Source organism: Octodon degus, unplaced genomic scaffold, assembly GCF_000260255.1.
Source record: "Octodon degus isolate 3935 unplaced genomic scaffold, OctDeg1.0 scaffold00079, whole genome shotgun sequence".
NCBI lineage: Eukaryota > Metazoa > Chordata > Mammalia > Rodentia > Octodontidae > Octodon > Octodon degus.
In genome coordinates, this window is record NW_004524655.1 from 9,127,921 (window position 1) to 9,140,067 (window position 12,147).

The following is a 12,147-nucleotide window of genomic DNA, read 5'->3' on the forward strand; positions in this document are numbered from 1 at the left end:
AACTCAGGTCCTCAGGGAAGCACTTATTCCCCTGAGCCATCTCCCCAGCCCCTTTGATCCCTTTTCATGGACGAAGTTCCACTTTTGGCAGCATGAACTGCCCCAGCAGGGCCACCCCCTCGCTTTGTGCCAGGCGCACTTTCAACATTGTGCTGTTTCTGAGGTGCGCAGTTCACGTTCAACCGGAATGACTCAGGAGGGGAACACACCCAACCCAATCAGGAGGTCTTTAGTTCCAAAAAGGAGGAGCACGGGCTGCCCCAGGTGGGAGGTTCCGCTTCGCATTCAACTCCTTTTGGTGGCTGGATAATAAAGTTCAGTCGTTAAACACGGGCAGATTAATTTTACAGGGCCTAGGTTACAAAGATCACAGTGGGAGGCTCTCCAATTACACTGGTGGAATGAATCATTTATCCACGGGGCTGGGGTGTCGCCACTCAGGTCACAGTGAGGCCCGTTTTCAAGGACAGGAACCGGAAGATGCCCCCGTTTTTAAAACTGGTTCCTGCCCTGTATTTTGCTATCTAAAAAGGAAAGAGTGTTTATAAAACAATTCAAAATATTGCTTTAAAAAGTGACCCATCGCATGCCAACCCTTTGTCCACAATGCCTTCTTTGGCAAAAGAAAAAAAAAAAGGCCTTAAATTGGGAATGCAGTTGGGAAAATCCGTTTTTCTGACTTAGTATGTGGCAGTTTAAATGTGATTGTATAAAGAGATTAGGGCTGGGTGTGGTAGTGCATATCTGTAGTCCCAGCACCATGGGAGGCTGAGGCAGGAGGATCATGAGTTCAAGTCTGACCTAGACATCTCAGTGACTTAGGTAGCCTGTCTCAAAATAAGATTAAAAATGGACTGAGGTAATCCTTCAGTGAGAAGGGCCTTTAGTTCAATCCCCAGAACCAATGAGGGAAAAGGGGATGTTAATACAGTTCCTGGCACCTAGCAGGTAAGTGCTCAGGTATGCCTCTTAGTATATATTAAATGATCATCTTTATATTTGGCAACAAGCCAGGCTTTTCATTCAAGAAGAAATCCAGAAAATAATTCACATTAAGGAAGGAGATACAGGGGCTGGGCACAGTGGCACACACCTATAACCCCTGCACTCAGGAGGCTGATGCAGGAAGGTCCCTGCAAGTTTGAAGCCAGCCTGGGCTACACAGTGAGCACAAAGTCAGCCTAGGATATACAGTGAGATCTTGTCTCAAAACAAACACACAAAAGGACAGCAAGAGATGGCTTAGTGGTAGAACACTTGCCCAGCATGCGGAAGGTTCTGGGTTTGAACCCTAGAATGGAGAAGGGGGAAGACAAGGCTGGGGATGTGTCTGTGGTACAACACTTGCCTAGCAGTGCTGGGTTCCTGCTCCAGCAGAGAAAAATAAACAGATGAGAAGGAAGGCGAGCTGGGCAAGGTGGTGCGCGCCTGTAACCCCACCACTCAGACTGGGGCAAGAGGATCCTGAAACCACCTTTGTGAGTTCAAGGCCGGCCTGAACAGCATAATGAGACCCTATCTCAAAAACAAATCAAAACAGAAAGGAGATTGATTATTAAAATAGGAACTATTAGCAGAACTCTCCTAGTCATAAAATAATGACCTCAAATGATTCCAGACCACTGTTAAAAAGGGGCCTCAGAAAGGGGGTGAATCCAGGCCCGAGAGCAACAGTGGCACAGAGAACAAAACATTCTAGAAGCCCGGAAGCTGCGGGACAGCTGCCTGCCTGCCTGCCTGCCTGCCTGCCTGCCTGCCTGCCTGCCGCCTGCCTGCCTGCCTGCCTGCCTGCCTGCCTGCCTGCCTGCCTGCCGCCTGCCTGTCTGCCTGGCCACTGGGTGCAAAGCTGAGGGTTACCAGCCTGGGAGAAAGCTCAGCCACAATCATGGCTCTGAACAGCTCAGATACATTGAATGTTATGACAATAAAAAAGGAAGAGAAACGAGAGACTGTGACACCAGTACCACTGTGAGAATGGAATAAAACGATCAGCAGCCATTCGCCCAGCTGGGCTTTAAGCTGAAACAATGAAACCCAGGTCTAGAGCCCATCGTTTCCACCCTAATAAGCTTAGTGAGAGCGGCACACTGTCCTGCCGCATGAGCAGAACTTCCCATCTCCTCCCCTCCCCACAGGGGAAAGGGGCAGGGGACAGGGCTACTGCTGCCCCCACAAGCCTGCACTCCAGGGGGCTCGGCAGCTCTGTCCAAGCCCCTAGGGCCACCTTCTAGTCTGTCACTTCATCCTATCCCTTCATGGCTCTGAGCCCCAGTTCTCTTCTAGTTCCTCTTCTATAAAATGGTGCCAATTCTTCTTCCCGAAGACCTCCCTGAGGATTAGAAACAAGCGACATCCTTGAGGCCATTCTCTTAAGAGAAATGAACTGGACACGTATAAATACTGCACTGGTTCTCTGGTGTGAGCAACTGAAAGTGGACGGAAGGACCAAAATGAGTACTGGGTTCTGTGAAACAGGAAGACAATGTTCAAACGGGAAGGGGAACCAAGGGAAGGGATGAGGAAAGAAAGGAAAACAAAAAATGAGGACAGAGGGAAAAAATGAAAAAAAAACTTTTATAAAGGAGAGGAGGGCTGGTGAGATGGCTCAGTGGTCTAAAGCACCTACTTAGAACAAGCTTAGCAAAAAAGCACAATCCCCCAGCACCACATGCCAGCCAGCCCCGCCCCCTGGTGGGCTGAGCTGGCCACACACACACACACACACACACACACACAACTAAATAAATAAAAATAATTAAAAATAATATTTAAAAAAAAAGAAGGAGGGGAAGAGGGGATCAAGGAAAGGGAGGGGAACGGGATTCAAAAGAGAATCAAGTTATATCATGATAGGTAAAAATTCCCTGTGATGTGATCACTATGTACAATTAAAATGTACCAATAGCCGAGCCAGCATGGTGGCACACACCTATAATCCCAGCACACGGGAGGCTGAGGAGGGAGGATCACTATGAGTTCAAGGCCAGCCTGTGCTACATACAAGACAGTCTCAAAAAAAAAAAAAAAAAGCAACTCTTCATCTTCAAGCCTCAAAGACAGCCAGCCTGACAGGAAACACAGCGGGGATGGTAGCAGCCTCTCCCACTTCCTCAAATTATACTGGACCCAGTGACATCCCAAGTGGGCGTCACCCACGAGATGCTCCAAAAGGCTCATGAATCCCCACTGGGTCGCACCCTCGCAAATGTACCTTCAACTGCTAACAACTTCAAGACGGTACAATGCACAGCACAAACTCTTTCTGGCTCTGTCTCCTCACAGGACACACTTTCTTCTTTAAAGTGCCCCTCTCAGGCACACAGGCCAGGTCCCCTACCTCTAAACACCCGCTTTCACCAGACAACCCAAAGGAGAACCAACCTGCTGCCCTGGGAGGGGGAACGGCGCTGCTCACGTGCCTTTCTTGGGATTGTCTCTACAAGGACAAACCGCAACCCTTATTTGTATTCCACTTAAACACGGCGGGTGTAGTGGCTCATGCCTGTAATCCCAGCACTCAGCATTCGGGAGGCTGAGGCAAGAGGATCATTGCAAGTTTGAGACCAACCTGGGCTACAAAGTGAGTTCAAGGCCAGCCTGAAAGGCATAGTGAGACCCCGTCTCAAAAAATCAAAAATCAATCAATCAATCAATCAATCAATCAATCAATCAATCACAGCAAGGTGACAGGTGCCCCAAACTGCAGAAAATACTTGCTGCCCAGAGCAACAGACTAAGGAGAGAGTTGGGGCGTGGCTTCCAGGCAGTTAGCCCAGGTCCTAACTGAAAGGAAAGCTGGACTCTGGGGCTCCCCACCCCAGGCGGACTTCCACACCTAGCCATTTCATTTGCATACAAATAGGAGGGAGTTACCCAGCTTGGGGGGATCTGGTTGGCTCCCAGGCCAGCTGCACTGTGGCAAAGTCAACCCAGTGCCAGCAGGGCTGCTGGGCTGCCTCAGTGGCAGCGGCAGGCACAGTGTGCACAAGAGCGCACCCGAGGAGTCCGGAGGCCTGAGCTCTAGCCTGCCTATCCTGGCTGCTCACTGGCTGTGTGACTCTCACAACTCTTCTGGGCTCAGGTTTTTGGAGGGTTTATTTTTTTATTGGGGGGGGGGTGGAGGGAAGGAGGGTGTAAAACAAGAAACTAAACTTGTGCTTCTAGACTAGCAAAGTGGAGCAAGTAATGAATCAAAAGTGATGGAAAATCTGGGCTCACCCAAGGTCTGTGTAATGAGCACCAGGCACCCGTGAGGCCAGACTCTACTGCCATCCACTTGGTGGTGCTAAGAGGCACGGATGAAGAGAAATCAGCCCTACGTGGGGATCTCAGGAAATCATTACCTTTAGTGCCTCCATTTCTGGTTTCTTTCTAAAGAGTGGTGGCAAACTGATGCCATCTCAAGTACCAACGCCAACTGACCTGGACTGGTTAAGAAAGATGCCAAGGCTGCCAGGCACGGTGGTGCATGTCTGCAATCCCAGCACTCTGGGAGGCTGAGGCAGGAAGGTCAAAAGTTTTTGTTTCTGAGATAGGGTCTTGCTATGTACTTAGCCTGGCCTTGAACTCATGGGTTATCCTCCTGCTCCAGCCTCCCAAGTGTTGGGATTATAGGTGTGCGCCACCATGCCACCATGCCACCACATGCAGCTAGAAATGCAAGTTTGAGCCTAGCCTGGGCAACTTAACAAGACCCTACCTGAAAATAAAAAATAAAAGAGACCTGAGCAATAGCCCGGCAGGCTTTCTCTATCATTCCTGTGCAAAGATTGAGGGCAGGGGGACCCCCTCTGGGCACAGAGATCCAATATTGCAATTCTTCAGTTCGATCTCCACTACTACAAAAAAGAATAGATTGAAAGAAAAAAGAAAGGGAAAAAAAAAAAACAGAAAGAAAAGAAGATTCCAAGGCTGCCTGTAGGCTCAAAAGGGAAAAGAGGATCATGATTGATTAATAATGTCTGCTGAGTACAGGATATGAAAGGGGCTATAAATTTCAATTTAGTCATGTACTTTAATTAAATCATCTATTTTAATTTGGAAAGAAAGGCAAAACATTTTCAGCAAGGACCCAGAAGAACAGGAAGGAACCAAAACCAAATATTCTAGCTCACCAAGTACTAAGCACTGAAATAACTCAAAGTCATAGAATGTGACAGGCTCTGAGTCTAAGGGAGTTGGACAAGACTTTCTGGCTGAGGTGACTGATAAGCTAATTCCTTAAGATGTGGAACCCAGCCAGACAAAAGGGGTGGGCTGGAGGGCGGAGAGATTCACCAAGCAAACAGTCCGTGGCTTGGTGCCATGTGTGGGGTTGCAAGCCCTTTTGAAAGCTCAGACTTCAGGAGAGGGTAGTAGGGAGCCGCTGAGGCTTCTAGGCCAGGAGTGGTAAGTCTAAAGGACATTTAAGTCTCCCTGTCTCTTCATCAACTGTTAAATGCACCAGGACTGCTGCATAGTTGACCTGAAAAAAAAAAAAATTCGAAAGCAGACTTCACAGAACTCAGTCTTGCAAACCGATCGTCAGGTGAGATCTCATTACGGGGTCAAAGAAGAGAAAAAAGCTGGATAAAGCTCTGACCTCTAAGTAGATGTAGTAAAACCTGTACAACTGGAGATTCGGGCTAGGGATACGGAGTAAGGCAAGCCCAAGATGATGAACAGGTCTGAGCCAGATGAGCGGGAGGCTGAAGCGCAGCCCACACCCTGGGAAACACAAAGAATCAGTGTGTACCAAGCCCAACTAGTGCTGTCACAAACCACACCCTGCACAGGCTAAAGAAATGCACCTTCCCCACCAGGTTAAAAGCCTTCACGCCCTGGCATGCTGTCACCACGCTTCTAAAAAACGAGATATGTAGAAAGACCTGTGCAAGAAACATGCACAAAGATGTTTATTACAGCACTGTCTACCAGAATGAAAAATAAGAAGCACTCTGAGTGTCCAACAGTTGGGGACAGTTTAAATACATGGTAGCCACCTTCAAACATGCACTCTTAAGCAGGTATGAAAAATGATGACTGACAGGGAAAGATAGTCATGCTATATTGCTAAATAAAGCAAGGCATGTATTTTTTTCAAAGATAGACATGCATGCATGTACAAGGCAGCTACTCTGAAATCTAGAGGAGTCTTTTCCTAAGAACCTTACTTCAAAAGGATGTGGGAGGATTAATGAACAAATCATGGAACGTGGCATATAGTTAAGTGCTCAATAAATTGCAGGCATGCTTAGCTTTTACTCAATTTTCCTTCAATGAATAGGTCTCCCTGGTAGAATTAAATGCTTCTTCTAAAACACAGCTTTTGGGGCTGGGGAGATAACTCAGCGATCTAAACTCCTACCTGGCAAGTGCAAGGACTAGAGTTTGATCCTGGGTACTGCATGCCATGCTGGTCCCGAAACTGGGCGTGGTGGTGCACACCTGTAATCCCAGTGCTGGGGAGGCTGAGACAGGAGGATCACTTTGAGTCTGGGCTGCATAGTGAGACCCTGTACTAAGTAAATAAATGATTAAAAATAAATGGATGAGGGGCCTGGCCTTAGCTCAGTTGTTTAAGTGGCTGCTTCCACAAAGCTGTCAGCCTCAGGTTGCTGTAGTTCGATCCCCACAACTCTCCAGCCAGCCAAACCAGCCAAACCAGCCATGAGGGCATTCGGAGCAAAAAAAAAAAAAACAAAAAAAAACCTTATGGGCTGGTGAGATGGCTCAGTGGTCTAAAGCACCTACTTAGAACAAGCTTAGCAAAGCACAGGGACCACGGTTCAATCCCCCAGCACCACATGCCAGCCAGCCCCGCCCCCTGGTGGGCTGAGCTGGCCACACACACACACACACACACACACACACACACACATAAATAAAATTAAAAAAAAATCTTTAAAAATAAATGGATGAATAAAAATAAAAAAATAAAACACACCTTTTATTTAAAAAATAAAACACTGCATCTATATTTCTAAAGCAATAGCTCTCAATGAGGGGCGATTATGCTTCCCTGCAGAGCACAGTTGTCACAACTTTAGGACACGGGGTGCTACCTCATAGGCAGAGGCCTGGGATGCTACCGAGCACCTTAGGAAGCACAGAGCAGCCCCTCAAGCGTGATCCAGCTCCCATAGTTGCCAGTGTCACTATGGAACAAAACCCTGATTTGGAACAAACTGTCACGGCAAACCTCTCACACTGCCTGCACCCAATGCTCCTGACCACGTCCACTGGAGAGACACAGGCATCACCCAGTCCACCTAGGCAACCAGACAGATGCTCCCTAATAAACACACAGCCCTGGAGAAAAGGCAAGGGAGAAGCATCTTGCCTCAAACACAGGAGTCTTAAACCCTCAGGAAAGTTTCTTCCAAGTGATTATCGCTTTTTTGTTTGTTTCCTCTTGCTTTGCTTTGTTTTATTACTTTCTTGCTTTTTTTTTTTTTTTTTAAAGTGTGCTAAAAATTCCCCTCTTCTGGGGAACAATAAGACAGCCCTGGTGGGCAGAGCTGGGTAGAGTTTAACCCTTCATGAGCCGACCCCACTGAGGCTTTGTCTCAACGGTGCGTCTGTGTGCAGCTGCGCCACCCACAACACAGCAACAGAACAGAAACAAGGCCCCTTAGATAGATACCAGGAAAAGGGAGGTGGGGATGCCCTTCTTCCAGGCTCCAGCTGTCACCTCTCCCTGTCCTCCCAAACCACCCAGACCACTACATCCAACCATGGTGCCCCCCAGCACAGAACTGCTGAAGATAAGGGGGAACACACACCTCTGTTGAAGATAAGGGGGAAAAGGCTGCAGAGTCCTCTACTTCTGCAGAAACCTTCAGTCCTCTACTTTGGCACTGCTGACACTTGGGCCCAGGTCATTCTTTGGGGTGCAAACACAGTGCTGTGCATTGTGGGATGCTTAACAACTCCCCTGGAGCACCCTGGTGCATCCAGTGGCCTCCACTGTGCTGACAAACAAAAATGTCCCCAAAATTACCAGATGTCCCCTACAGGACAAACGTGCCCTCGGCTGAGACCCTCTGGCTTAGATTCTGGATCCCTGTCCAGGGCAAGCTGGCTCTGACTTGGAAATACTCATAATACCAAAAAGGAAACAAATAAATAACATAATCTGTTAGAAAAATAACACAGCAATGCTGAAAGCCAGTTAGCTCCCAAGCTCCAGCCTGTGATGCGACCACTTCAAGCTGAGCTAATATGCAAGTTTTGTACATTCCACAGTATTGGCTGAGCCCCTGCTATGTGCGGGACACCACTCCAGGAACTGGGGACACAGATGTGGATGGAAACGACAGAGACTTGTTCTCAGGTTGCTGACCCAGGTCTGACAGGCACAAACCCGACAAGTGCACTCCCCCAGCACTGATTAATCACCTACTGTGGAAAGGAACCAGACAGCCTCCAGGAACTCACTGATATAAGACCCCTCCCGAAGCCCAGCTAACATCCACTTGGCACTTACAGGCCCCAGCGCTATACACACACACACACACACACACACACACACACACACACACACCTTCCTTTGCTCCTGGCTAATGAGATTGGCCTCTTCATTTCACGGATGGGGACACTGAGTTCCAAGAGGTGGGGAAGGAAAACTAGGATACAACTCAGCCTGGCTGCGACCAGGCCTGTGGGAACTGCTGCCCTCAACACGCTCTGGTAGCCCGCTAGGGCCATGGTGAGACTGCCCTGGGTGCCAAGTCTCTGCAGCCCAAGTCACTCTTGAGTTCTCCCTGTTTGCGGGCTTTGGCTAGATTCTGCCCAGGAGGCTGGTATCTTCCTGCAGGGCCACCAAGTGAACAGCCAGGGCGGGGCACTGGGAGAGTCCCATAGGCAAGTGAAAGCAGAAGCTCGGGTTGCAACCGTTACTGTAGGGAAAGGCAAAGAGGGCAGGGGCAGATGGCACTGGCTTCTGTTTCCCATTTTCCATCCAGGGCCTGACCTGAGCTAGGGGAGGGGGGGAGGACAGGAAGTCTGAAGCTGGCTTAGGGCCCACCTTCCCAGTGCCCCATGACCTCTTCAACATCAGCCTAAATGCCCTAAACGAGAAAGGGTCTCATACCAAGCACTTTTGAGTATAACATCACCCTACAAAACAGTTCCCCTCACCCTGCCTCTTGTCCTATAACGCAGAAAAATTTTAGGTGACTTCCCTTAGAAAAGAGCCCTAGACTTTTGCAACTCTACCTTCAAAAATCCCCCTCGCTACCCTTGGAGATGGTGGTGAGCATCTCTACTCCAAAAAGTGGAAATGCTGCGAAAAAGGTTCACAGGTCTCCATGAGGGAGAGGCGGAAGAGGAACAGAGGATTCATTCATTTTAAAGGCCCTTCCCTTGAGGAGATGAGAAACATTCAGGAAGGGAGGAACGATGGGGTGAGCCATAAAGAACCTAGGAAGAGAAGGGGGAGGTTTCGGAGGCAGGGTAGAGGATAGCAGCATGCCTGGGGAGATACGAGAGTTGAGGGAGTTTGAGGGAGATGGGCAACTGGGGATGCATGAAGGAGTGGAGGACTGGGTTGTATCTGAGGGACAGGGAGGAATCGGAGGTATCTGGGGGAGATGGAAGACTTGGCTGGGTGTGGGAGAAGGTGGAAGACAGGCCATGTTTAGAGGGGGAGAATTTGGGGCTGGTCTGGGGTAGGATGCATTTGGGGTGCGAGCAAAGAAAGGAGATCCGGGACTCAGCTAACAGGTCTTAGGGTATGTAGGGGAGGAGCGTTTGGGGGATAATCAGGGAACAAGCCAGCTCCCACCCCCACCCCGGCTCACCGAAGAAGGGCGGCAGGTGGGACACCGCCTCCAGGAAGGGCCCTGTCTCGATCTGCTTGTCCGCGGGCAGCGGCTTCAGCAGGTGCTCCGCCAGCAGCGCCATTTCGGGGTCGAGGCCCGCGGTGATGCCCCAGCCCGCCCCGCGGGCGTCCACGCCACCCCCCGGGTCAGCGCCGTCAGCGCCCGGCCCGTCACTGCCGCCTTCCGTAGGCTCCGGGGACGCCAGCGTCGCCACTTCCGCCAGTGCCCGGCCCTCGTAGCCGAGGGCTCAGCGCCGCCCGCCGGCGGAGCGCCTAAGCTGCCTGGCGCGCGGCCCCGCCCCACCCGCGCACACCCAATCCGCGCCCGGCGCCGTACCAGCCTGTCCAATCCACGCCTGCCTGCGGCGGCCTCCGCGCTGCCATTGGTCCGGGGGCGGGGCTCTGTAGAAGCCCGCGGCTCTTGGGTCCAGGTCCGCCCAAGGGAGCCGCTCCCTCGTAAGCCTTTCTAAGGTGTGACTCCCACCGCCCTCAGTTTGGCTCCAAACCCTGGAGGACGTCTCCTCCCCTCCAGGTCCTCGGTCACACAACCCACGCAGCGTCCACGTTATGTTCCGTCCCAGCCAGCGCTCCTCAGGAGTTCCTGCTTCTCCTCAAACGGGGTCTGTCGTCCTACAATTCCTAGTGATCTTGTTAGCCAAGACCGGGGTTATGGTTCTCCTTAGCTGCAACCAAAAGAGACTCTGGAGTGCTTGATTCTTCCCTTCAGTAACCTCATACCTGGGGGCCCGGCTTAGGTCCCAGGCTATCTCAGCCACTGCGCGACTGGATTCCTGTTTCACCAAATCAGGGGTCCAATCAGACCTCCACAGTCTGAGATTACCTGGCGGGCCAAGCCCAGTTTATAATCCAACTCAACCACCTGTTTGACGGGCTCATTTCCCAACTCTGACATCGGGCCAGCTGCCCGGGAGTATGCTTCTCATAACCCAATCACAGTCACCTGTCCACAACCCCCTAATGCTTCTGTCCTAAAACCAGTGGCCAGTTTACCTAAAAATCTAGTGCACTGTTGTAGAGAGCCTCTTAATTCATTCCAGAATAAAAATCCTTTGCTTTTTTTTTTTTTTTTCTTTAGACAGGGTCTCACTATGCAGTTCAGGTTGGTCCAGAACTCACTTCATACCCCAGGATGGCCTCAAACTCAGAATGTTCCTCCTGCCTCTGCCTTCTGAGTGCTGGAATTACAGGCATGTACCACCACACCCGGCTCCAGAGTAAAATTCATTGCACCCCTACTATGCATCTTGTTCTGTGCTATCCTTGAAGCAATAAGAAATATGGCAAAATTCTTTCTGCCTTTGAGGAGCTGACATTCTAGTGAGGAGCACAGTACAAAGAAATATGCAAATAAGATCTGTTCCGACACTACTGAGCAAGACTGAAAAAAGCCAAACGGTGGAATGAGAGCGGAATGTAGCTTCGGAGAATGACAAGGGGTGATCAAGACTACTGCTTCAGGGGGATGGAATGTAGGAGTCAGGGGCAGAAGCTCTGAAGAAATGACACATGAGCTGACATCTGAGAAAGTGGAAAATACCCGGGTCAAAGATTTAGGGGAGCGGCTGGGGAGACAGCTCAGTAGAGTAAGTGCTTGCCTGGCAAGCTCAAGGGCTTGAGTTCAATCCCCGATTGGGGGGGGGAGATTTAGGGGAGGCACACAGGTAAGGCCTTAGGGCAGGGACGGCCTTGGTGCGAACAGGGAATCAAAGGGACCAGGAGAGGGGATGGCAGAGGAGTAAGCTAGGGATAGAGATGAGTAGGGACATAGGAACAGGTCAGAGGGGTGAGCAGGGGTAGGGGGTGGTCGTGCTTGCATTCTAGGATAAAAGCAGTGAGAAATTGCCTGTGCCAGAAAAAGTAACTGCCAAACTTTATATTTTAATTCAGTGGTTCAGGGTTCAGATAAGAGATTATTTGAAACCAAGCACATAACCCAGATAGAATCAGGAAATGACAGGGCCTGGGAGAGACAAAACCTCATTGCATCTTGCACACAATCCAGACCATAACATGTCCCATCAAGCCAAATCTCCCACTGCTAGGATCCCAAGCCATTAACCTTGGCTTGTTCTCACCCCGCCCAACCCCACAGCCAGGGGCCTCCTCGATACTATCTCCTCCTCAGAGCTTGACTTCCCTGCGTGGCCTGGCTAGCCCACCAGCACTCCAGGCCAGAACTCCACCCACCTTCCCGAGGCCTCTTCCATCTCGACAGAGAGATCACGGCTCATGTGGGGACCTCACGTCAGATGAAGTCCTTGTTTTCAACTTGTTCCATCAAGGCATGCCATTCAGAATCCACGGCTTGATACAAGAAGAATCTT

At 50.2% G+C, this 12,147-nt stretch overlaps 1 protein-coding gene across 1 annotated transcript in view; it reads right to left on the bottom strand.

Annotated features, from left to right (window-relative positions):
• The window catches only part of Gltp (glycolipid transfer protein), a 21,404-nt gene extending 11,393 nt beyond the window's left edge, over positions 1 to 10,011 (bottom strand). The window contains exon 1 of the mRNA XM_004636297.2: positions 9,783 to 10,011. Coding sequence (XP_004636354.1) covers positions 9,783 to 9,885 — 103 coding nt within the window. The 5' untranslated portion in view covers positions 9,886 to 10,011. The remainder of the gene's footprint in view (positions 1 to 9,782) is intronic.
• Positions 10,012 to 12,147: the final 2,136 nt, after the last annotated feature.